Source organism: Micromesistius poutassou (assembly GCF_964030765.1).
Source record: "Micromesistius poutassou genome assembly, chromosome: 16".
In the NCBI taxonomy this organism is placed as follows: Eukaryota; Metazoa; Chordata; class Actinopteri; order Gadiformes; family Gadidae; genus Micromesistius; species Micromesistius poutassou.
In genome coordinates, this window is record NC_140286.1 from 18,232,968 (window position 1) to 18,259,693 (window position 26,726).

A 26,726-nucleotide genomic window follows, 5' to 3' on the forward strand; every position below is an offset into this window, starting at 1 on the left:
AATCTCTAATTAGAAATCCATTTTCATGCAAAAATTATGTAATAGAATCTGGAACAGCTTGTAATCAGCGTTCACCTCCAGTTGAAAGCTGTTTATTAGCTTCCATCCGGACACACACACGTTACAGAGCAGTCTCCAATATTACCATAGTCCATATAACTGCCTACCCTTCTGCCAGGATACCACTGATATTTGTACTCTAGTACTTTATCCCTCTACTTCTGTCCAATCCAATGACTGGAAATAAATACCTGAAATAAACCTATGCCTCGATGTTCTCTCCGTTCTGTAAAATTTGTAAATTACACTCTACGACAGAGATGGTGCAAGACAAGAGAACACAAATAAAACATTGCGGGAAACAATCCATACATTTATGTATGTGGTGGTGTGTGTTTCAACAGAATGCATTTATAAAACACTTTTATAACCTACAGCCACTCAAAACGCTTTACAATTACTGCCTCACATTCACCCATTCACAAACCAATGGCGGAATCAGCCCTGCAAGACAACAGCCAGCTCGCGGGAGCCATTAGGGTTAGAAGTTCTACCCAGGGCCACTTCGACACAACTAGTAGGAGCCAAGAATCAAACCAGCAAACTTCTGGTTGCCAGACAACCAGCTAATTCCTGAGCCACTTCTTCTCTTGTATGGTGTATAACTATGCCCTCTGCAGATGTATTTCATGTGGTTTTCTGTCAAAGTTTGCCACTGCTACAGATGTTAATTTATCTCAGAGCCCTTAACCGATCACCGCTGCTCCACTTCAGAGATGTAAAACAACAAGTGAACTGGGTCACAAATTCACAATTTGTTCGCCCAGCTCTCAATTCTCACTTGTACAAATGTGAACGTCACTGAAAATGTGAACATTTGCATAACATATTCTCAGGGTTGTTTGGCAACATTTGGTTTGGGTGTGGGGGGTTACTTTATGTTTAGTGTTCTGTTAAATGTTTTTGATTCTGCTCCTACCGATTCTGGTGTGTAATGAACTGTGACGAGTGGCTGCTTAAAGACAGATTGTTAGGGAACGCATACGTAGATTAGGCTTGATTCTGCAACCATCCATCTTCACAGGCTCCCTTCACAATAACTCCACTTTGGAGCTGCCAGCACTTTTCTGGTAAGCTCTGATGTTGTGCGGTGTGTTGAAAATAGTGCTGCAAAGTTCTGCCTTGGGAATAGAGCATGTTTCCGGTGCCTTCACCAGTTACCTTTCATAAGGAAGCAGGTGATCAGTGAGGGTGTGGCACGGTCTCAGTTATAAATATGGAATATGTTTGTACGTGGCATGGAAGGTGAGTTTCTTGTTTGCGTGCGTGTGTGTGTGTGTGTGTGTGTGTGTGTGTGTGTGTGTGTGTGTGTGCATGTGCCTGTGTGTGCATACAGTATGTGTGTGTTTGAACATGTGATATTCGGGTTGTGATATTCCATAAACAGGCTGGATGTAGCACATGTTCCTGAAGGACAATATAGTTCTAGTTTTTTGGGTGGGTGGGTGGGAGGGATAGGGTGTGTGTGTGTGGGGGGGGGGGGGGGGGGGGGGGGGGCTGGTGGGTTCTCCAATCTACATGGATTTGAGTGTATTTGTGATACACTGTACACTGTGTTTTCATATATGTAACGGACACAACAATTGTGTGTTTTTGAGTATTGTGCTATGAAATGCTTAGACTTTTCTTTATCAAAACGAGTGCTAGGGACAAATGAAAGTTGTTTTGTGCGACTGAGGATCTGGGGGCCAGCAGTGGATAACATCAGCTCTGACAGCAAACTAAATGAGGATGAACACTAAAGCAGTAGCCTCGGGCGGCCAACTGCTTCCTTAAGCCCTCCAACACAAAAAGGACAGCAGCAGAAAAAAAAACAGAGAAACGGCAGGAATCAACAGCAGACTTACTCTGTCAGGGTCGAACAGAAACAAGAAATAATGACTGAGGAAAGTTGCTGCCATTCAACGTACCGCCAAACAAAGCACAAGGCATTCTGGAAATAACATCGGGAGAACTTCAAACATTTACTTTTCAAAACAAAACAACTAAACAACTAAAAAGTTAAATCTGGGAAAGAGGAACTTCAGAATTTTGGGAAAAAGGTGAATGAGAATGCGTATACACGCTGTCCTTCAGAAAACAATGGTAAACAGATACCAGTTCAGATTGTTGGAGGCTGAGGTAGGTGATGGATCACCATCCATGATCATGTTAGGATTCTAATGATCTGGACCTTGGTATGGAATGAGGAAAACCCTTCAAAAGACAAATGTTATCAACACCTGCTACCTGTGGCAGCAGCTTCCCTTTCATTGCCAGTAGCAGCCAAACAACTTCCTCCCCTTCATTGAATGAGAGAATCCAAATCTGGGACAAAGATCTCTGACATCAGGCCCCAACTCAACTCATTACAACCCTGTTATCTCACACCGGACATGTTCAGGAAACGCTTCACAGAAGAATCTAAAACGTCCAAACGAGTGATCGGTCACATCATGTCAATCTGTGTCGAGTGCGCCCCCTCCACCTCCACCCCATCCCAGCCCCACCCAAACCCCAGCCCTGAAGACCACTGCAGCCTCTGCTGTCAGAGCACACAGCACAGCCAGCAGGGCCCTGCACCACTGGTTCCTCTCTCTGGCGCTCTCTCCTCCGTTTATCAAAGTGTGTATTAAAGACACCTGGAACTCCCCTGCAGAGCAGTCAATCAAACTGCCCTTGCGAATTCAACATGAACTCCAGCTCGATCACTCCGAAATCAAACACTTCAAAATGAAGAGGAATCCCTCTCCCATGTGTGGAGGAAGCAATTCTCCCCCGTACTGCGGCAGAGTGTAAAACAACCCCACCTCCATAACCTCTCTAATGCTTTCCCACCCTGGAGTGTCTCCTCTCTCCTCACATCAGCCCCCGTCCATCCCCTCCACCCTGTTTACTGCGAGGGCGGTTTGTGTTCAGTTTACTGTATATTACTTTGGATGAACAAAGTAATAGAAAGTGATGAAGCACAGCACACCACATGGCCTTCATTGGGTACTTGCCAAACCCGGTCTTGTATATCCATTAGCTCTGTGTACAGAAGAGGGAAGGGTTTCTGATTGGTGTGTCTACAGAGACATCCTGGTCCAGTGGGAAGCCATTAGTTGTCTGGCTCACCACATGGCCGTTTCTATAGGAACCTGGGAGTTGCCAGGCTGGAAGCCTTTGTGCAGTCGCCTTTGAGACTTGGTAAACAAGAGGAAAATCCCCCTTCAACCACAATCACTTCCTTCAGTCCGTGCGGTGAGTCCCATCTACAGTGTCTACGGGAGGTTACTGCCGCACGTTGAGCCGCACTGGCACCTAGTTTGACTTGTGGATCGAGGCGAGGAGGGGTAGGGGGCGGGGGCGTGGTTCACCCAGGCGTGTGTGGTCGGGCGCAGCCGTGGTGGTGAGTATTCAGCAGGGTGTGGAGATGTTCATGAGCGCAACGGCTCCTCGTGGATCCTACAATGTCCCCATCAACATCAACCTGCAGGGTGCGTGCAAGAGGCCCACAAGGTAGGACCCTGACCCGCTCCCCTCTCGCAGAGAGGTCTGCTTCATTACCAATGTGTACACACTGTCAGCATTCTCCCTGCTCTGTTTGCTTTTCTGCACCCTTGACCATATCATCCCTAAGGTGTGCGATGCAGAGAGAGAGACCGAGAGAGCGGGAGAGAGTGTGTTCGTGAGCTTGTACACATTGTCCATTGTGCATGTAGCCTTGCATGAATTTGTGCCGGTGTGAATCTGTAAGTACCGGTGTGTAATCCAAATTAATGTGGAAATAAAGTAGGCAGGTGTTGGAGTCGCTGCCATGCCATGGTCATGCATGTATTAATGTGCCCATATGTGCCCCCTTGCGCGTGTGTGTTACAGAGGGCTGCTCCAGTCGCGCCCTGTGCCAGAGAAGATGTGGAGGGTGACCGATGACAGCGGCCTCAAGGCCCAGATTCCCGTCTCCAGTGCTGGGGAGGACAGGGCCGTTCTCCTGGGCTTCACCATGATGGCCTTCTCCGTTCTAATGTTCTTTGTGGTGGGAATCACCACAGTCAAGCCCTATGTGAACAGGTAAGGATGTGTGAATACAGGTAAAACCCTATGTGAACAGGTAAGGATGTGTGAATACAGGTAAAACCCTATGTGAACAGGTAAGGATGTGTGAATACAGGTAAAACCCTATGTGAACAGGTAAGGATGTGTGAATACAGGTAAAACCCTATGTGAACAGGTAGACCCCATCGTCGTTTTTTCCATCAGCACTTTTGGCTGTGCTGACTCTGAGTCATACCGTTCAGCGCTGATTAGCGTCTCCACTACCAGTTTAAGAGCTCCGTGCTTTGCCGTACCACGCCCGAGATGGAGCATCTAAGAGGTCGGGCCAAAGTGAGCCTTCGCCTACAAGTGGGCTGCGGTGACTGTTCCGAGCCAGAAATTGTAACCTTATCAAATCATAGGAATATAGACCTATAAAAGTTCAATAATCTGTGCGTTCTTGTGTCTGAGACATATCTACATGCACAAAGAGTATGGTAGAGTTCTCAACAGCTTGATTCTTTATTGTTTGTTCCTGCGACTATATAAGCTGAAGGGGTAACAGATAGAAGGTTTAGATAGAAGTGCACCATTTGATTAGTCTTGGTCTAAAGACTGGACATTGGACAATATTTCACACTATAAAACCACTGGTATCGATATTCAATGCCTTTTATTCCTATGAGTGGAGCGGCTAAGTTCTTATTTTTGTCAGAATCTTACAGTTGATGATACAAGCATGAAAATTGGCATGAGCAGTCTCAATGGGTCACTTGACAAGATTTTTTTCCGATGGCGGCCATTGTTCAAGATTGCTGACACCTTAGTGGAGCAGTAAAAAAAAATGACATTCACCCATTCATACACACATTCACACACCGACGGCGGCGTCAGCCATGCAAGGCGACAGCCAGCTCGTCGGGAGCAGGTAGGGTTAGGTGCCTTGCTCAGGGACACCTGTAAAGTGATATAATGGTTTATTTGGTGATACATGCATGAAAATTGGCATGAGCAGACTCTGTGGGTCACTTGACAATAAGCCACCCACAGCCACTTGAAATTTCAAGATGGCGGCTATTTTTCAAGATTGCCACCACCTTAAAGGAGCAGTTAAGCGATATAATTGTTTAGTTAGTGACACAAGCATGCAAATTGGTATGAGCAGTCTCTAAGGGTAGCATGACAAGAAAACACACCCAGCAACTTAAATAAGATGGCCACCACCTGGATCCTAAAAATCGGGATATAAATGGCATTGGAAGAGCGATGGGCCTAAGAGTAGGGTTAAGGCATGAACTTGGTTCTATCCCATACTTCAAATGTTTAGTAAAAGGTGGTAAAAGGATAAACCCTCAGCCTCTGCCTATGCATTGATGAATATGCAATAAATTACATACTTCCAAGAATAGAGACATACAGCCATACATACAGGCGGACGGACAGCGTGTTTACTTGAAGTCTGAGGCAAGGTCAAAACAGGGAAAAGCAATCAGAAGGAGAGGAACAGGCACAGGCAAAACTCTGTCAAACTGGCAAAGCTTCCTACGGGATGAAAACAACAAGCAGGAATTGTTCCATTTTATTGCTGATAAAATTACGGAAATGTAAAGAGCCAATATAGTCATTGTGTTGAAGGGGGAAGATGCTGTTAGCAACCAAGCTGCTAACCTGGATGCAGTAGCCCCGTGTAGTCATGAAGAGGCAGACACGTGTATTTTCCTTCATGCCCAGCATGCAGTGAAACAAGGACACAAATCCCTGATGGCCGATGCCAATTACACAGACATTGTAACCATAGCTACTTCTGTTATGCCCTCTTTGATGCAACCTGGCCTTGAGAAAATATGGGTGACTTTTGACAAAGGAGAGAAGACAAGATGGATCCCAATACATGAGGTGGTTTCAGCCATAGGACCAGAGAAAACACGTGGTATCCTCTTCTTCCATGCCATCAGTGTTTGTTGCACTGTGTCATCGTTCCATGGCAAATCAAAGAAGTCTGCCTGGAAATGATGAGGTCTCAAACACATTTGCAAGACTCAGCGAATGTCCCTCTGCAGTGGAGATTTGTTGTGCTAATGTATGACAGCCAGCGCCGTCGTGTAGGGGGGAAAGGTTATGACAATTATAAGGGCCCACAGCCCGCTAGGGCCCACACACAGCCCCCAGTAGCCTCTATGACAATATGATTATGCATACACTGAACTAATATATATTCATATGAATGAATCTGAATTAAAACAAGCCATAAATCATACAATATTCTAATTTTAATAATTTCAATAATCCCCTTGGCCCCTTCTTAAAAAATGGTTTGGTCCACACCGTGCAAAAAGGGCAGGGGCTCAATCACCCCTAGGGCCCTATGTGTGCACGTGCCTGGTTCTTCCCATGGTTCTTCCTCATCGGAAGTGAGTGAGCGATGAGACTTACAGTGAACAAACAAGCCAATTTAAACTTTAATTGAGATTAGATGAGGCTTGTTGTTGTTTTTGATATTTGTTTTACAACAACGTATTCCATGTGCTCTTTGTTTCACTTGCACATTTAAGTTAAATGCTACATATTTACCTGTGTACTATCTTGAGCCTTTGTTTTTTGCATATCAGTAACTTGATTGTTAAATACAATAAAATACCCACACCTATTTGTTGAGTGGTTAATTGAAAATGTATTTGCAATCAGAGGTGTAATAACGTGTTGCAAATCAGGGAAATGAGAATAAGACAATTAATAATACATCATTTACATAATAATACTCTGACTTGTTAAGTCGATAAATGTAAAAAAAGGAAACAAATTGGGTGTATTACACCAGGCACCGTCAAGAACACTGAAAAACAAGAACATTTAAGGTGGCAATGAATGGGGGAGAGGGGCCCACACAGATATTCTTTCAGGGGGCCCATAATTCCTAGCAACTGCCCTGATGACAGCGCACCAAGGCATGTACTGGAAGGTGTAAGTGCTTCAGATATGGACTCAGTTGCACATACCTATGTAGTTGCCCCTTGCCAGAGTTATTCCCCGTTGTCCCCTGTGTTTGTTACTTTGTAACATTGCTTCCACTGCCTATATCTAACAGTGAAGCACATTTTCAGTTTAGTTCCTTAGTATTGTTTGAGATACTTTCTGTTTGTCATGGTTACGTGGCTGTGCTGGCCAGAGATGCTGTTGCCTCTGGACCTTAATGCCATTCAGTATTAGCCATTGCTCAATTATTATTTTGGAGCACTGTCTGTTCAGCACCACAACTGTGCTATTTAATACCAATTCTAACATTTGCATTGCGATACATTATAGCTTACAATTCTAAACATCACCTGATAAATTCTCGTCATGTTCAACCACCACAAGCAGTTCTAATAACTGATTCATCTGATTCAGCAAAGAAGCGCAAAGAGGCCCCTGCGGGAACCCACACTTGTTGTTGTTACAAAGTCTAGTCTCAAGAACGATCTGGTTTTACGGTTTTACGTCATAGCCTACAAACTTCTGAGGGGCTCTTTTTTCAGAAGATGGGAAGGTTTACGTAAAGACACATAAGAGCTTCCGAACCTCCGAGCATTTTTAAGACGGCGTTATTGTCAAGTGACAGGAAATCACTTAACTGCTCGACTAAGGCGTCGGCCATCTTGAACAATGGCCGCCATCTTGAAATTTCTAATGTCTCTGACAATTTTCTTGTCAAGTAACCCATGGAGACTGCTCATGCCAATTTTCATGCTTGTATCACAAATTGAAAGATTGTAGCACTTATCTGCTCCACTATAATATCAAGGACAACGTGCAGCACTCAGAAATATGTGTGAACAATTTTCGAATGTGTAAATAGGACTAATCTGAAATAAATCGTCTTTCAAATGAGCTATTGAGATAAGGAAGCAAAATATGGGGAATGTTGAATGTCAAACTGAATTCATCATCGTGGATGTAATTGTGTGTCGCTGTCCGTCTGAAACCACCCAAATACATTAAATGTAACTAATCAATACAATTTTTACACTAGCCTATAAAATAAAACTAATAGGATACAAGTGTGTGACCCGTTAGACCCTCAGGTAGACCCCATGTAACCAGGTTAACACTGAAGGGGTAAAGGATGTTGAAGAGTGAACCCCTGGTATGTTAAGTGGTTAGCAAAGCCGTGTTTCCTTGGTTGGTGTCCTGTGGGTCTGTGTCTTTGAGACTGTCACCGTGATGAAGTTCCATACAAAGAGAAATGTCTGAACTTGACACCTGATTGGCCGGTCTGCCCCTAGCGACTGGGCGGAGCGCGGCGGCTGCGTGCTGGTCCGGGTGGAGCTCCTGCAGGACTGGGTGGAGTGCCGGGGGGTGAGCACCATGCCCTGCCTTCAGGTCACCGTCAACCACAGCGCCTCGGGCCTGGCCGCCCTCCTGCACCACCACGAGGACGCCCTGATCCTGGCGCCCCAGGTACCAGAAACCCTGGGGCCCCCGGCCGTCTGCACGGGCCATCCCATCCATGCTTCTCCCTGGGCGAGGGGGGGGGGGGGGGGGTTGCTGTTGGTCTGTTCTGTGGAGGAATTTAATCAAACGCAAATGATGGGATAACTTCAATTTCAAAAAATGATGGGATAAGAGGCACCTTGCTCTGTAGTCTTTGTAAATAGTGTGAACATGCAGTGGATGAAGGTAGAGCCTGGATCACTTACATCCAAACTGGTCTTGACATTCCTTAACAAAATTAGGTAAATTCTAATTACCTCAAAGAAGTGGAGATGGCCAGAGGGGGACCATAGTAAAATAATTTCCCCAAAAGATATATGCCATGAATAGGGCCACACATTAGGCACTGGTGTAATGAGCAGATCATTGAAAAATCTTTCCCAGCCAAGAAACGATGGTTAAGAACACGAGGGCGGGTTTTAAACAAACCTCCCAGTCGATTAAGAGGGGAATTCCGAGCCCCCTTAACACATCTCTTGTCCCTCTCTGCCAGTGCTTCTACGTCCCCAAGTGTAAGATGGAGAAGGCGGCGCTGCAGGCCGAGGCCCTGGTGGTGAAGGACAACCTGGGAGAGCAGCTGGGCCAGAGCCTGGCCTGTCTCACGGACCCCGCCAAGCACCGGGGCCACGCCCTGCTGCACAGGAAGTACTCCCTGACGAGGGCCCTGCTGGCCCTGCTGTGGCCCGGCCTCATGCTGGGCGGAGGGGCCCTGCTGGTTGTTCTGGTGAAGCTCACCCAGCAGCTGGGCCTCGTGCACCGGGAACTGGGCCGGAGGGGCCCAGAGGACCGGAGGGGCCCAGAGGACCGGCCCCTCCACGTCCAGACCTAGCCCTCGTCCCCCAGGACCTGGGCCGGAAGGGCCCCCCCCCCTGAGGACCGGCCCCTCCACGTCCAGACCAAACCGCTGTCCCAACGGGGGGGGGGACCCTCAGCAGAATGCGATGCAGACCAGGGGCCTGTGGTTCAGGTTGGATAATGAGGACAAGCCCCAAACACACTCAATGAAGACCGCACTTTCAATAAAGAGAAATATTTTTTATTTAACAGTACAATGAGTTTATGAATTAATACTTTTTTTGTCAGACATGGGTTCATAAGAGGAATGGGGGAGGGGAGGGAAGTGGGATGACAAGAGCATTCTAGGAGGTGTTATGGAAATGTACACATGAATAGATGTATCATATGGATGATGTGTCCTTTACAACAAACAAAAACATAAAACATGCAGGGCAGCCCCTTACTGAGCTCGGATCTCTCTGCACATCACCACTGTGCACTTCTCAATGTCCCGTCCTTCAACAGTTAGGATTCATATCGTTTCGACAGCCAGGAGCCGTCTACTTGGTTTCGCTAGGAGACCCGCTTCACACAATGCACAACTCCAACTTGTTTTTTATTTTTTATTTCTTTCTTTCATTCTTTTCTTCCTTCCTTCCTTCCTTCCATCTTTCGACGATTTTGACAGACATGAGTTCTTCTGCCTATACGTTTTAAAATACAAAAATATATTACCTCTGTAGCGTTATTCAAGGAAAGCATTTGCACACGTTTTTTTCGGTATCAGTTACCTTCATCGTGACATTGTAGTACCACACACAAGTAACAAGGTCATTTTTCTTTCTTTAAACATGAAATTCAAGTAAACATCAGGTCAACCAAAAGACAATCGCACTCGGGACCTCATGCATGATGCAGCGAGAAAATGACTAAAGCAACCACATACAAAAAAGAAAGTGTAGGGGGGAAGGCATTCAAATTTAGGATCATTTTTCCATCTTATCTTCTGCATGTGACACTCTTGAATGGGGCCAGCCCAATGGGTCTGTATCCTGTACAGAAACGCACACATTCACTAAGGGATCGCTTTCCTGAACAGTCCACTGTCCCTCATCTACAGGTCTTAGTGAGATACATGGTATCTCTGGAGAGACGTGAGGCCTGGCCAGGAAGGCGTCCATCTCTTCAGTGTTATTTGGTAGAGCTGAGACAAGGACTCAACACAAAATGTTGTAGATGAAGCCACTCTCAGATGTAACACTTCAATTTCCCTTTGAGGTTGAGACTCTTCCTTTGGGGGGCGGGTTTGGGGGAAGTAAAGATCACAAGGTTGGATTGTAGAGTAGATTGTTTCTAAATCACCTACATCGCCTCAGTATCTTAGCTGAAGAGGCCTGAAGCAGAGAGTTAACAGGTCAAGACAACAGGGTCGCCTTGAGGGCTGTGGCGCCCATACAGGTCATGACTCAGCACAACAGAAGTGCAACAAAAAGTGAAAAAAGAACATGGAAAAGGCAGGGTTGATGGTCCTTCTGTGCGTGAGCAGCCAGTTCTACAGCGATGACGACGCAGTATCCATCGGTTCATTTTTCTTCTACTTCTTCATTTTCATCTTCTCTGTTCAGTCTATAAAATGCTAAACAAAGCCTTGGACGGCGACGAGGTGGGGAAAGTCATCTGGGTTTCACTTCATCACTTTGTCGAGGACTTAACCAGAACACGTTTGTGTGGGAAAGTACAAACAGACAAAAAAGGTATAGTTTGCATAGTGTAACACAACATCACGATGAGAACAACGGTGTGCCTTACAGTCACTCACAGAAACCAAATAAGGACAACGATAAACAAAAATAGAGCTGAACTCAAACATGTACTTTCGCTTTCTCAAACCTTGAAATGGGTATTTCATCTCTTGCAACGTTAAGTAACTTAATGCTGGAAACACTAATTATAATACTGACAGATAAAAATTAAATTTAAAAAATTAAATTTAAAACTGAAATGGAGCAAAGATCAGTGCTACGAAGATAAATGGGAACTGGAATAGTAGTGAGTTAAAAACAACAAATTATGTATAGTTGGCTTACAGGGACTTTGGCTCAGTAGAAAATAAAGACGGTATATGTGCCCAGTAAGCATCCAGGGATGAATATACTGCAGTACAAACAAAACAAGCAAACAGAGATAAAGTGGCCAGGCCCACATCTGTAGACCGAGAGTGGATATATGGAAGACACGAACATTAACGGAAACAAAACAAACGTGATAGTCGCCAGCGGGAGTCAAACTACTTTGAATAAAACTCCGCTTTTTGAGTAACACCTTTCCCACAGCAGAGCGACCCTCATGTCCTTTGCAGCGTGTGCCGAAGCGCCGATGCCTCCAGATTCAACCTGTCAACCGGCTTTGGGGGCACCTCAGGGATCTGTTTCGGGTCCGCTTTACAATTCCTTGCCATGCATCCTCCGGACAAAAGAGGCCGAAAGTGAGGCGAGATGTGCTCTGCCTCCATCAGGTCCTCATAGGTAGTGGGTAGAACGTGACTTAGTGTAACTGCTAGGGCGACCAGAATAAGTCGTACTGTCTTTCAATGCTGATGGCTGTAGATATTCGAAGGATAAACTAAGCAGTGCGCTCATGGTTCGGTGCTTACAGGAAGAAGGCTGAATGTCCCCCGCTCTCCTCTTCCCTGCCGTGGAGAAGGCAGAAGATCTGAGCAGATCCTCTCCTGCTCCCCCCCGGGGCCATGGAGAGGTCCGCGCAGCAGAAGGCTGAGGTTCAGACGCAGAAGTAGAAAAGGCAACAAAAGCACGCCAGCGATCGTCACGGCGCCCTAGAACAGCATTCTCCAACACACTCACACCGTAGGGCGAGGAAGGGGAACACCTCCGTCCACCGGGTGTAGGAACCTTTTCCGTTCAGTCCCAACCGCTCTCGCCTCAGGCCCGCCGTGGTCGCCCACCGCCGCGGGGGCTACGCCCGCTTCAGTTCATGGCATGCTGGCGGATGGTGTGGAAGATCCAGTCCATCTTGGTGGTCCAGCCGCCGTGATGGGCGTCATTCATCTGCTTCATGAAGTAGTCCACGGCCTCCTGCTCCGTCTTGTCCAGGGCCAGCGTCTTGCGGATGTAGGCGATGTCGTCGAAGGACTGCAGCTCGGGCATGCCGGAGCCCAGCATCATGGAGAACAGGTTGATGAAGAGGTTGGCGTGCTGGCGGATGGCCAGGTAGGCCTTGTAGCACATCTCCTGGAACCTGAGGGGGGGGGGGAGAGAGTGGGAGAGGGGGAAGGACACAGGGAGAGATATGAGTGGGAGAGAGTGGGGCGAAAGAGTGGGGCAACAGAGAGGGAGAGAACATTGACATTTAGACCTTTAGGGCATTCAGCAAACACTTTTATCCAAAGCGACTTACATTTGTTAGAAGAAAGGGAAACAACAATCTATCGCTGTTGATACAGTAAGGATGTTCATAGAACCAAGTGCCAAACACTAACAATTGCTAGCTTAGCCCATTCCCTGTATTCAACAAAGATAGCTAGGATAAAAACGAGGAGAGAGGATGGAGAACGAACAAAGGAACAAACAAACAAATGAACGAACGAGAGAGAGAGGCCAAAGGGAAATAGATGCAGACAAACAAAACACACATGAGATTTGTCTCTGCAAAAATGCAGAGACAAAACAAACAGATAATGATAAGGCTAATAAAACACTTAGTCCCCTATGTAAACCGAAGGAAATGACAAAGTACCTCTCAAACTCCCTGGTCTTGGTACACTCCTGGGTTCCTTTGCTGATGACTATTAAGAAGTCCTGCGTCAGAACAAAGGGCACGCGCTCTCGCTTGTACCCAAACTTCTTCTTCTTGTGATCCAGGAAGTGGCCGAAGTCGATGTGGAACAGCTATCGAGGGAGGGGCAACAACAGGGAGAGTGAAGCCAATGCAGTGAGGCTTCATCGGTGTTAAGGCACACACATCAACCTCCATTAAGAGTTTAAAACCCTTATCTTTCAACAGTTCCTTTGCGATCTGTCACCGTGTTCTGAGGGGTTGGCCTTATTTACCTAGCGGCCATCTTCTTAACACTAGCTCCATGTTCCACATTCAGTTCTCTCCAGCCAGCTATTAGAGCCAGGATGGCCGCTAGGTGAATAAAGAATAAATCCTTTACCTGTCCGTCTTCTTTCACCATAATGTTGCTGTTGTGTCGGTCTCCGATGCCCAGGATGAAGGTGGCTACGCAGTAGCCTGCGCACGACCGCGTGAACAGATCGATGGCCTGGTCGTACCTGAGGAACAACGTCACATTTAAATAACATTGCATTACGATTACAACGCAGTAAGTAATCTGGCAGCAGACCCTTGAATCCAGACTGTGAGGCTGACAACCGTCACAGTAGTGTTCATTTCATCAGACGAGACGAGACTAAATATGTTCGAGACGAGACTGCACCAATGTCAAAAAACGCTGACTAAGACTAAATAAACATGCATTATTGTTGACGAAAAAAGAGGACTAAAATGTTTTGCATAAAATAAAAACTAAGATAAAATCTCTCCATTTTCGTCTACAATCGTCTCTACTTTTTCATCATGAGATAGAATATTCAGCTGTTACGCCTTCAAAATATTCAGAATGAGTTTGTGCTGTTGCTGCCAGCTAGAGCGCGGAATGGGCCGCATTTTTCTGTCCGAGCCCGGCCCGCGTCCGACAGAAGCAAAGCCGGCCACACACCGCCGGCGGTGTGTCCGATATGTCCGAGCCCGACACAGTTAGTCAATTTTTTCTCACACTAGTAATGACACGTTTACGTTTGTACCATGAAAGCACGCCTTCATTAAACGAATGCAAGGCGTTTTGGAATTGTCAACCGATCAGCGCGTTAACTGCGCGCACAATCATAACTTCATAACACTTCCACACGGTAGACTTTCCTTGATTTTTGATCGTTTTAAACTCTCCTGGTGCCAACTACTTCTTAACGTCCTCCATCGCTCACTTGCATTGCGTTGTCACATATAGTAGTCACTGCACGTGAGCGTGCTGTGTTTGATGTGTGTGACGCGTGTGGAATGTGTGCGATGCACGGCTTGTAGTTCAGAACATCATTTGTGAATGTGTCTCTTAAATCAGAAAAACAGACACGTTCAACAAAGTTGCATTCATCAAAAATCTGTCAACAAGTGTATTTTGTCAGGTAATGACATTTAACCAATATTTGAGATGTGTGAAACACTATTTGACTGAAATGGTTATCAGAAATAATCTCAGAAATAATTTGTTATTTTAAAAGATTTTGAAAAAAATGTTTTGACTAAAACTTGACTAAGGTACGAGTTTTATTTTGACTAAAACTAGACTAAAATGACAAGACTTTTAGTCAACTAAAACTTGATTAACAAAAAAAGATACAGTATGTGAATGACTAAATATGACTAAAATTAACAAGGACATTTGGCACAAGACTAAGACTACATTAAAAATAGGTGACAAAATTAACACTACATCACAGCACTAAAACACAGTATATGTGTTAAAGTGTGTGAAAATACATTTTAAGCATTTTATCAAAAGGCAGGTTAGATTGGCTGATTCAATACACCAAACGTATGAAATGCCATTCAAGTAAAAATCAAACAAGTAAATACATATATAAATAATTATGCCTACAAAATTATATAAATATGGCAATAAAATAAATCCATAGATAAATAAAGATCACCCCCCCCAGCCCCCTACCTTGTCAAACCTACATTATCATCATTTAATAATTATTTATTAATTATTTAATATAAACTTAACTGGCATTCCATACAAAGGAACAGAGGACCGCAAATGTCCCTGAATATGAAGCTACATCATTTTTTACCAGAAAAACTGAATCCAAACTGTCGATTATCAAAACAAATATCTCCAGGCTAAAGAGTCACTTTGTATAATTAGGATTCAAACGTTTAACAGATGCCTCGTGGGGGGCCACACCAAGACTGCGGACCTTGTGTTTACTATCTGTATCGTAGCCTAACTGTTTACAAATGTCAGGGAAGAGTTGATTAACTGTCCTAATCCTTGTGTGAATAATAAAGATTCATAAACGTGATAAGGAATCTCTATTAGTGTACTGGGATCTTTTGAATGATTACAGGAATATGCAAATGTGTATTCAGAATCTGTACGTGCCCAATCTGATAAATGAATGTTTCTCACACACACACACACACACACACACACACACACACACACACACACACACACACACACACACACACACACACACACACACACACACACACACACACACACACACACAGAGAGAGAAAAGTCAAGGAGTTTTGCTCCAAGAGCAGGAAATATAGACATGTCATCAGTAACAACTCAATTAAACCACCACACCATCGCACCAAGGTAGTACTTAAAAGCCTATTAACGTTTCTCAAGACACACACCTCTAATTGCATCCGTAATGGTAAACTAGGGTGGGCCTGGAAATCCAGACCGACATCTAGAAGGTGTAGGGTCTGGCAACAAGTAATGAAAATGGCCAAACTCGAGGGGCGGCACCTAGCATGCATTTGAAAATATCACTGCACACAATTGGATAACACTACGATCAAATCAGAAGAATACAAGGGGTGACGTATCCAGACCAGCGGAGCTAACCAATAGATAAGACTCTTGCCATATCCGGTCGGTAAAACAGCAATGCTTTTGGCCCGTCAATATCAGATACACCGGTTTGATTGGTTAATGTTTGGATCCAGGGGAATCGGGGAGTGAGTATATTGCTCGTTCCCAGAGTGACTCGCTGAGCAAATTCAAATTGTGCTCTTGCGAGAACTCTGGATTTCCAGGGTAGCTAACAGGGTAAACAACTTAAAAAACAAACGTCTCCAAAATATGAATGGATTTACAAAAGCTCCAAATGACTACCCACTCATCATCATCCCACTCATCCCTACATTATGTTACACTTGGATTAGAAGTTAAACTCCATTTCAATGAAAGGACGTTGGTTCTCTAGGCTATTTAGGTTGAATCGATCTGTCTTTTTCAACGCCCTGATGTAAAAGGACCTTAAAGGGGTAGTTCGGGATTTTGGACATCGGATCTCATTTCCAAGTGAGCCAGTGTGTTATTTATCATTGGAGATCGTTTAACACTTTTCATTCAGTCCTTCTAGTTGCAGAAATTGCTGGTGCTAGGCTAGCGCAAGTCGAGGGGAACTGCTAGCCTGCCAATAAAAACAGTTTTACCCACTCCAAAGTACACCCGAGGCAAACCAATAATGCCCGACTATCGATGTAAATGTCTGTGTTGATAGAATCGTGTTAGAAATAAAACTATCCTTGCATCGCAATAATCACATTACATTTTGGGGGACTACTTTCTCAGCAGTGGCGGAATTTCACTTTGCTCCGGTGTAGCAACCAATTCACTACAGCAGAAGGTAAACAGAGAAGCGCACTCCAGGTAATATCAGTCCGCCGCTACCGTAGCTTGCTTCCAACTACAGGGATTATAAATTAAATGCAATGCGATGCAAGGGTAAGTTTATTTCTAACACGATTCTATCAACACAGACATTTACATCAATAGTATTTCCCCTCGACTTGCGCTAGCCTAGCACCAGTGATTTCTGCAACTAGAAGGACTGAATGAAAAGTGTTGAAAACGGTCTCCAATGATAAATAACATACTGGCTCACTTGGAAATGAGGTCCAATGTCCAAAATCCCAAACTACCCCTTTAATACAATTATAAAATACCATAATAAACAGCTCACCAAATGAAATAGCCTACTGATTGCTATTTACTAGGTGGCCTTATGCAGGATTAAGGAATACATGGTTTGAGACAGTCGGCTGCACAGTCCATTTACAGTAGGTCCTTCCGTGGAGAAGTAAGCCTATGTTTCATGATATACAGTAGATATCACGTTCTTTATGGAGTACTGAGTCACCAAGCAGTAGTAATAGAATCATCGATTACTCATCCCCATCCCTAGTCTGGGGACATCTCCTCAGATGTGACATTTAGGTGTGACAATGCTGGGCTGTGAGCTGTGAGCTGGTGCAACGCAGACTAGGATGGATCCAGTGTTGTGGGATGAGAAAATAATCGTACCAGAGGCTGAAATGATCGAATGTTGAGGAAATGATTGGGACGTGACAGAACCAAGAGAACAAATGGGCATAAATGTGTTATTTCAGAAAACATTGTGCCAAAAACATGATTTTTTGGCACCTCCTACAAAACAAATCCAGCCAAGTTGTTTTAAAAAAAAATAATACAGTGGTAGGCATAAGTTTAGGCACCCATGCTAAAGTTGACTAAAAAGAGGAATAAAAAAATCATCTTTTGGAAATTGATCTTAATGCCTTAATTAAACAAATGAGGAAAAATCCAACCTTTAAGGACACCAATTTGTTTTGTGAATGAATAACGTATCTTACATAGATAAATGTTCTCCATTAAAATACAGGGTGCATAAGTATAGACACCCCTATGTTAAATTCCCATAGAGGCATGCCGATTTTTATTTTTAAAAGCCAGTTATTTCATGGATCCAGGATACTATGCATCCTGATGAAGTCACTTAGGCCTTTGGAATTAAAATAGCCCCACATCATCAAAAATAAAAATCTGCCTCTATGGGAATTTAACATAGGGGTGTCTTATGCACCCTGTATTTAAATGGAGAACATTTATTTATTTACGATACGTTATTCATTCACAAAACAAATTGGTGTCCTTAAAGGTTGGATTTTTCCTCATTTGTTTAATTAAGGCATTAAGATCAATTTCCAGAAGATGATTTTTTATTCCTCTTTTTAGTCAACTTTAGCATGGGTGCCTAAACTTATGCCTACCACTGTATATATATATTTGCTGAGGTGGTTATATGATGCATGGAAGGGGGTAGTCTTTCAGGACTCAGAACAATGTCCCAACACTGAAAACAAAAGCATAGCTGTTCTATACAATAACGGCTATACTTGGCAACTATAACTATAACACAAGCTATGGCTTGTTCAGCATCGATATGGAAATTGTGCTTGTGAGGGGCTTTCATCATCACAGAAAGCATGAGTGGCTTGAAAGACGTCACATGAGAAGAGATGCCTAAACAAAGTCGTAGGATCCTTATTTTACTATCCTGAACGGAAACGGGTGGGAAATTTAACATTTGATAGCCTAGACTACATCAACTCAAGTGTCACAAAATGATCGAATGATCGTACAATACGTGTCTTTGGTCATTAGTGGTCGTAGAGAGGGCCACATTCTTGTACGAATACGTTAATGATTGTATTCTGGTGATTCCGCAGCCACAGCCCAGCCCAGCCCTGTCATATTTAAAATCACTGGGTGCTACTGCCGACTGCTGGTATGTGGGCTGTATAACTACTAACACACAGACAAATCTCCAAACACATTTGCAAATCGCCACACGCATTTGCAGATCTCTGCCATTGCAGCAGAAAAGTTACGCGAACGCTAAAGTAACTGATGACTTGAGAAAAAATACTTTTTTGCCATGTGGATTTACAGATTTGTTTAGACATTTACAGATCTGTTTTACACATCTCAGAGAAAGGCACGTGGAGATTCTGAATACACGTTCACAAATCGCAAGTACGCATTTGGAGACTCTTTCATATCTCATTACGCACTCCTTGATGGAGATACAGTTTACACAACTTTCCACTCACATTTGCAAATGGTTCTGCTACAGTAACGGCCCCACTTTGAATGGATCAGAGCCTCTTGAAAGAGAAACACAGAGACCACTGGATCCTGCCTCAGGCATCACCACAGTAAAGACCTGGAGAAAGGTAAAACGGCTCACATCTCTCCCCGGTTCTTGTCCTTGAGCCACTGGTGCAGCGTGTGGCTGTTGAACTGCAGCGCTCCCTTCAGGCCGCCCTTGCACTGGATCTGCATGATGGTGTGGGAGTTCCTCACCACCTCGATCAGACCCACGCAGTCCCCGATGGACAGGCACCCGTACGGCAGCATCCTGCGGGGGCACAGCACGTGAGAGAGTGAGGTGTGTATGTGTGTGTGGGTGTGTTTGTTTAACAATGTGTGCGTGTGTGTGTGCGCACGCGCGCGCGCGAGTTTAACAATAATTGATTGCACGTAAGTGAAGAAATGTTTGCGTTCCATGCGTGCATGGAACGGGTGGTGTGTGTGGGGAGAAATAATTAAAAGAAATGTAATTTTCCAAGAATCTGCAAAGTGCAAAAGGAGACGCTAAGAAGTGTATTTAATAGATCAACGGATCATAGGATTTATCCGGTACTTCGAGACTGTACTAGTGAGAGGGAGAAAGAGAAGCAAGCGAGCAAGAGAGTGAACGTGTGCGATACAGAGCGATACAGAATGAGCACAGGAGCCACTTTTAAATCACCGCATCCACATAGGCCGGCCACTGTAAATCAGCATGCAGGTACTGCAGCACAGATAAAACAGAAGGTGAAGGGGAAGGAGGAGGAGGAGGAGGAGGAGGAGGAAGGGGGCAGGGCCAGTCCAGTCCTATCCCAGGGCTGTCACACCGGAGACGGGGAGCCTACCTGAGATCAAGACCCTGGTTCTGCCAGATGTTCTCCATTATCCTGATGATCTGCAACGTCAGCATGTCCTGCCTTAGATCTGGAGGTAGAGAGGAGGAGAGGGAGAGCGAGAGACATATGGAGAGAGGAGAGATGGAGAGGGAAAGAGGATGAGAGATGAGGAGAGATATAGAGAGAGACAGGGCGATGTGGAAGAGGTGTTTGAGATACAGAGAGGGTGAGGGAGGGGGAGTGAGGAGGGACCGTTGGACAGAGAACAGAAGGGTGAACGTGTTAGCAGGAGCGCCTCTTTGATCACCTGATGTCCCTTAAGGAACTGAGGCTGAGGGTGTATGAACTAAACCGCCTGCATCCGTCTGCGATGCGGCAGGCTGCAGGAGGAGCTGTGGCGTGTAGAGTTGGACACGTTCCTGGCGACACGTCAGGGTTAAGGACCACAGAGGGGAGTGGTGTTGTATAAATAGGCTCATGCATTATTCTATACAACTATACTGTGTGCATGTCGCAATAGGAGACAAGGAGAGATAAGACTGCTGGAGAAATAGGCAATAATGAAGGAAAGACACGGGGGAGGGGGGGTGTCGTGAGCTCACCATCTCCATTCTTGAAGATGATTTCATTGCTCTGGAAGAGGAGCTCAGACATCATGTCAGGGTTCTCCCAGTTCAGCCACAGAGGACGCTTGGCAGACGACATCATCCTGCATTCCTCTAGCCTACAATACAACACATTCAAAACAAATAAACAAACAAAAGCATAGCACAACGGACTAGGAAAAAAAGGTTGTGTGCTTATGTTTAACTACAACTGGAAGGGCTTTTTCCCCAAGAGCCGACGGGATCAACGGCAAGCACACCAAGGAAAAACATATCGACACACGACATGACACAGAATCACATTTCCCTCTGCGTCGGTAATGGAAATCAGATTGTACTAATCACTATGGATTGCTGTTTACTGTTCAGAGAAACATGACACCCAAAGAGGGGCCAGGGCAGTGGGGGAGGGGGTAGCGCAGGAGCTAGCATATAACGTAGCAAGAGAGAGTTATGGCACATTTCCACTGGCGGGTACGCTTCGGACCCAGCACGCCTCAGCCCAGTAGTGAGGGTGCGGTATAGCCCAGCTCAGTTACGGCTCGTGTTTACACCGCCACCAGTACCCTTATGGTAGGGCGGGGTTTAAGCTGGACGGCGATAGCCACGGCAGCTACGTGAGCATCTCATAGCAGCCCGACACAGTGTAGCCTACTAATAAGTCCATGAAAAAGAAGAAAGCGCACAATGAACAAAGAGCAACAATGTAGGACGTCCAAAAAGGACAGCAAACTGCGCGTCATTTTCTTCAATAAACGAAGCTTTCGCCGTTGTCCATGGGTACTGTGTTCGTTTGTTATTATCCACCTGTCGCACGGAAGGGACGATTCTGTCGACCAATCAACGGACGGCGTGTGCAGCTCAAACTTGCCGGGACCCTTTCAGGCTCTCAGTACCCCAACAGAGGAGTACTGCGAGACGAGAACGGCTCAATGCGGCTCAGTCCAGGTCACGCCCACTTCTGGCGGTGGAAACGCGACCTGTCCCGCACCTTTGCAGACTGAACCGACCCGCACCCTGCGGTGGAAATGCGCCATTAGACCACATGTCTAATGGAGCGAGAATAGACAGCCTATGAACTAGCGTGTACTAATGTGAGAGCGAGGCTATACAAGAGCTTGCCTACGTTCATGAGAGCTAGGGAACATACTAGCGTTATGGCGCATTTCCACCGGTGCGCCATTAGATAGAGCTTTAGTTCTAGGTTGAGAGCTATGCTATGCAAGAGCTTGCCTACATACTATCCTATACCAAGGAAAGCCATATAGCAACATACTTTGAGAGCTAGCTTGCCTACTAGCATATGGAACAGGGAAAACTATCTAGCCTATCTACTAGTTTGAGAGATAGCCTACATACTAGCCTGCGAGCAAATTTACATACTAGCATAAGAAATAATCGACGTACTAGCCATGAGAGCTAGGCTATCTATTAGCCTGGCAGCTAGCGAGAGACTTAGCGAGAGAGCAAGGCTACCTTCTAGCGCGAGAGCTTGACCTCATAGTAGCACGAGAGCTTGCCTCTGTACTAGCTTGAGAGCTAGGCTGCTACCTAGCGTTAGCGCTAGGCTTCCTACCGGAGGTTCCCCAGCTGGTGGGCGGGGTTGAGCGGCGAGGTGAAGCTCTGCAGGGCGTCCATGTAGTCCGGCCTCCTCATGTGCTCCACCAGGAACTTCATCTGGACCTGGCAGGAGCACAGAGATTAAAAAAAAGGGTTAAATCTACCTCCCCCTCTTTATAATATGATAAGTGTCACATTAAAAAAGGCTTGTCAGGTGATTTAACACGGCGCTTCGTTGCAGCACCTCCCCGTGTGTGTTCCAACAGCACTTGGCAGACAGTGTATGGGCATGGGAGCGTGCCAGGGAGCGTCTCAAACGTTATTAGTTATGGTTTTTACACTTCTCTGCTGTTTTGTCTTCTGGCAGCAAGGAAAACCTGACAGAGAATCAAGCTTTCAGGTTGTTGTTGTTGTTTTTTTACATCATCGTTTCCTCAGCCAAACAAAAGAAAAAACATCCCAACGACCGTTTATCCAGCGCGCTGAGATCCGATATGAGGTGCCAACCAGACCGCCCGGGAGGCTGTCAGCACATTTCTATACCCCACTGTCACTCACTGCTGTTGACACCATCTTCAAAGCGGGCTGCTGTTTATAATTAAATGTAGTAAATTAATGAATTAAGTGAGCCACTGAAACACAGGAGGGATGCTGTGAACCGAGGTGAGAGCGTGTGTGTCCATGCCTTCATCTCTTTAAGGTTAGGGCTTCCACGCCTTTTTAGTCCCTTACCTTCTGGGCTTCATCCTTCTTCTCCTGCTTGAGGAGGTCCGTGAGGTTGATGAGCTTCTCCATTGCCTCCACCTGTCTGCTCAGGTGCTTCAGGTACATACCGCACGCCCGGCAGTAGGATTCCAGCAGCAGGCCGAACCGCTGGCTCACCGTCTTGTTGTGCATCTCCGACCTGGTCGGGCAAGGGACACACAGTACGTTTAACACAGGGCCGGTTCTACACTGAATTGCTGAATTGCGCCCTAGGCGAGACCCCGTCCGAGTGCCCCCCCCCCCCCCCCCCCGCGATCGGGATTGTTGACGGAGGGGGCGATCAGGGTTGTTGATGGGAGGGGGCGCGACTGGGATTGTTTCATTTGGGCGCCCCCAACACATTTTGCCGCCCTAGGCGATCGCCTAGTTCGCCTATGGCAATCGCCGGGCCTGCGTTTACATGCACAGCTTAATCCGATTAAAGCCATAGTTCGACTATGCTCCTCAATTGGACAACTGCAATTGTCTGAGTATACATGGTACGATAGGTGGCGCTGTACCCATTTCAACTGGTGGTAATAGAGCCACTGGCTGACCTCTTTACGTCACCAGCAACAACAAACTCAGGCGGCATTCGAGAAAGATGTTTTCAGTAGACAGCTGTCAGTTCGGGTCCATGTCATTTCTCAGACGCTCCATTGTTTCGACCTCTCAGTCGTATGCAAGCCCCTCCGGTGGCGGCCAAGCCTCTCCCGTGCGAAGCTCCTCCGGCAACAATCTCTTTCTCATCCATGTTGCGGTTCAGTCTGGACTTCAGAGAGTCAAAGCCAAAGTTCCTTTCCCCCAATTCCTTCTCAACCATAGCCGAGATAACCCCCACTACGAGTCTTTACTTGCCCTTTATTAGATTCACAATATCCGAGAATATCCCGTCAGTTCGGCCGCGGCGCAATGAATGAATAAAGATCGTAAACACGTCGGAATAAAAAAAAAACAGAAGTTACTACTTTACAACCTCGTTGATGAGCAACATTTAGAAAAACATGTACTTTTCATTCAGCCTTGGGTGAAATCGAAGTGTAATGTGTACTTCAACCGGCACTGAATGCATGCACGCTCCCGCGGTCGGGGATACAATTCTTATAGGGGGTAACTACGTTGGCACGACACCGGCTTCCTCCATCTTCTTCCGCCACCTTTTTTAATAAATCTTGTTTCTCGTTTTCCGATGGCGACAACAACACGACATCTCCTTCTACTTCCGGCTCACGGCCCCCGGAAAAAAACTCGAGCATGCGCAGAACGCAAAATCCAATTCCAATTCGATTGAGCGTAAACATGCACACTTAATGCGACTATCAAACAAACAAGATTTTAGTCCAACTAAGGTGTATACGTGCATCTTAATTAGAGATGCTCTGATTGATCGGACGCCAATCATGATCGGCCGATATTTGCTAAATATATCGCGATCGGAGAACCCCAAAAGCACCAATCAAAAAAGCCGATCACTTGGCGTAAATTACTCATGCAACTTTTTTTTTTTTTTTTTCAAATCGGAACTTGCCAGTGGCAGCATGAGTTCTCCCATCTAAAACATTGTGCTACACCGCCAGGATTTCAAGGGTCACTGTAATGATGGCAAAGGAGGCAGTTTAACGTTAAGTTTTGTTTACGGAGCACTTACATAGGTCAGTAAGCGCGCAGGCACATCTCAGTACCGTAAAAACAGCAATAGGCACGCAGGCACATTTCAGTATCGTATATGACAGTCACATTCTGCGGAGGCTTTGATGAACGCATTGAGCGAGTCTATTGGAACATAAACTGGTGCATGCCTGCTATCCAGATTATATATAAAAGATATGGAATCTTCCATATATTTTAGATATAATATATATATAATAGATTCCCATTCCCCTGCCATTCTGTGATCGGCAGTGGTCAGCAATCGGCAGATCATGATTTTGGTGATCGTTAATCAGTGATCAGGCCCAAAAATGCTGATCAGAGCATCTCTAATCTTAATAATCCAATCATAGTCGGACTAACCCAATAATTGGATTTTCTTGAGAGAGAGAGAGAATGGGGGCATGTGAGAGAGAGCGAGGGAAGGTGTATTTTCAATTGTTTTCAAAGAAAAACAAACAGAACAAAGAAAACCAATCCATCACCAGGTGTTCCTGTAACAATTAAGAGAGTGAACTGCAAAAAGCCATTAGGAAGAGATTGAGAAATGAATTATGTATAGTGTTGTTTTTGTTGGTCAAATAAGAGTAATTACACTGGTGTGTCAAACTCAGACAAATTAACATTTCCATTCTATTAAATGAACGGGTCGATGTGAACGGAGTGCTGAGAACTTGTAAAGTAAGGCAAGGTCCACGGGATCACATGAGCTATCGGCTAACAGCTTCCTGATTGACTCACTTCAAATGCCAGAAGAAGAAGTGCCCTATACGCTGATTGGTCAGGGCTTTCTTCAGGAGGAACCGGGCCAGCGGGTTGTCCAGGTACTGCTCGTACTTCAGAACCTAGAGACCAGACACCCAAGATCATTCTTTACTTGTTAACATTAACAACAACTAGTACGAGTTATATGCATCATGTTACATAAATGTTTGCTTAAACACACTACAGACAAGACACAAAAAGACAATAGAGAACGCTGTAGAAATCAGATGACTGGATTCACACACACACACACACACACACACACACACACACACACACACACACACACACACACACACACACACACACACACACACACACACACACACACACACACACACACACAGCATCTATATTGTATTCATTTAGACATTTTTATCCAAAGCAACTAATAGCTTATTTACTTAGATACAAGCCATGCATGAGCAGTTATAGGGGTTAAGGCATCTGTCCTCGGGATGACTACAGGCAAGACAGCGGATATTGGGGTGCAGATATTTGGGTTCCTACCCAGATATCCACTGAGAATTATACCGATACTAATGGTTCTCCAGTAGAGTCCCTAAACCACTAGACCCTCCCAGTATACTACACAGTACACACACCTGCACCAGCTGGATGAGGTACTGTGACAGCCGGTCGTCGGTCAGGTACTTCTCAAGGCACTTCACCGCAAACTCCCTGATCTTGGGGTCAGGGAAGTTGCAGTCCAGCAGCTCCATGGCCTGCTCAGGCTTAATAGCCGGCCAGTCCTTCAGCAGGCAGTACATCTGGGAGCGGAAACAAGCCCTTCAGCACACATAGAAATGCCCCCAACCCCCACCAAAACAAATCGTACTTTGACTTCCCTTCACGTTGTATTTATTTACTTTTCCAACATCCTAAAATGCACTCCAAAGCACATTCATCCGACCGTTATCTCTGGAAAAATCTCTGGAGTTGCATTAAACTGACGAACAAGGCCACGGGCCGGTCCGGTTACCCGTGTGATGCCCTTCAAAATAAGAGCATGTCAGCGCTTGGAAGTGCGAACATGGCGTACCTGTGCCGACTCATCTCTGGAGTTCCATTTCACCGCCAACAGGAGCTTGGGAAGGATGTCTGGTATGTTGAAGCAGTAATGTCTAAAAACAAACCCCAAGGTTTAATAATTCAGATCATGTGCATAAATATAGTAACAGCATATTGCACAGGTGAGGTTTGGAGAGCTGGTCACTACTTCATACATAATGGAATCAGAAAAAACACACACAGCCTCACCTGTGCCTCCAGAGGAAGTCTTTTTCCTGCTCTGTGATTTCAGAGAGGGGGTCCCTGCTACATACCAGGTGGAGCTGCTCGTTGTCGCTGTCAGTCAGGGGGTTGTCACGCGCCAACCTGTTACTCTGGGCACAATACAAGTCCCTAGGATTAGATCCACTGATCACATCCTGACACTGTGCTGTTGTACTGCCAGAACACTGGCCCATCTACACACACTAATACTTACACAAATTGTGGTACTGACACAGACATGCGCAGACCCAC

General features: G+C 45.5%; 2 protein-coding genes across 2 annotated transcripts in view; one reads left to right on the forward strand and one right to left on the reverse strand.

Annotated features, from left to right (window-relative positions):
- The window catches only part of LOC311360739 (ephrin type-B receptor 2-like), a gene marked incomplete at its 3' end in the record, with an annotated part of 26,285 nt that extends 16,930 nt beyond the window's left edge, over positions 1–9,355 (forward strand). The window contains exons 4-7 of the mRNA XM_084480831.1: positions 3,423–3,540; positions 3,901–4,092; positions 8,319–8,493; positions 9,020–9,355. Coding sequence (XP_084336957.1) covers positions 3,423–3,540; positions 3,901–4,092; positions 8,319–8,493; positions 9,020–9,355 — 821 coding nt within the window. The remainder of the gene's footprint in view (positions 1–3,422; positions 3,541–3,900; positions 4,093–8,318; positions 8,494–9,019) is intronic.
- A 459-nt stretch (positions 9,356–9,814) lies between these two features.
- Positions 9,815–26,726, reverse strand: part of LOC311361081 (phosphatidylinositol 4,5-bisphosphate 3-kinase catalytic subunit alpha isoform) — a 30,878-nt gene continuing 13,966 nt past the window's right edge. Inside the window, exons 10-21 of the mRNA XM_084481263.1 lie at positions 26,460–26,584; positions 26,242–26,323; positions 25,805–25,969; positions 25,176–25,279; positions 22,773–22,944; positions 22,057–22,163; positions 20,478–20,599; positions 19,885–19,963; positions 19,158–19,328; positions 13,478–13,595; positions 13,057–13,208; positions 9,815–12,558 (exon numbers count right to left, since the gene is read on the reverse strand). Coding sequence (XP_084337389.1) covers positions 12,288–12,558; positions 13,057–13,208; positions 13,478–13,595; positions 19,158–19,328; positions 19,885–19,963; positions 20,478–20,599; positions 22,057–22,163; positions 22,773–22,944; positions 25,176–25,279; positions 25,805–25,969; positions 26,242–26,323; positions 26,460–26,584 — 1,668 coding nt within the window. The 3' untranslated portion in view covers positions 9,815–12,287. The remainder of the gene's footprint in view (positions 12,559–13,056; positions 13,209–13,477; positions 13,596–19,157; positions 19,329–19,884; positions 19,964–20,477; positions 20,600–22,056; positions 22,164–22,772; positions 22,945–25,175; positions 25,280–25,804; positions 25,970–26,241; positions 26,324–26,459; positions 26,585–26,726) is intronic.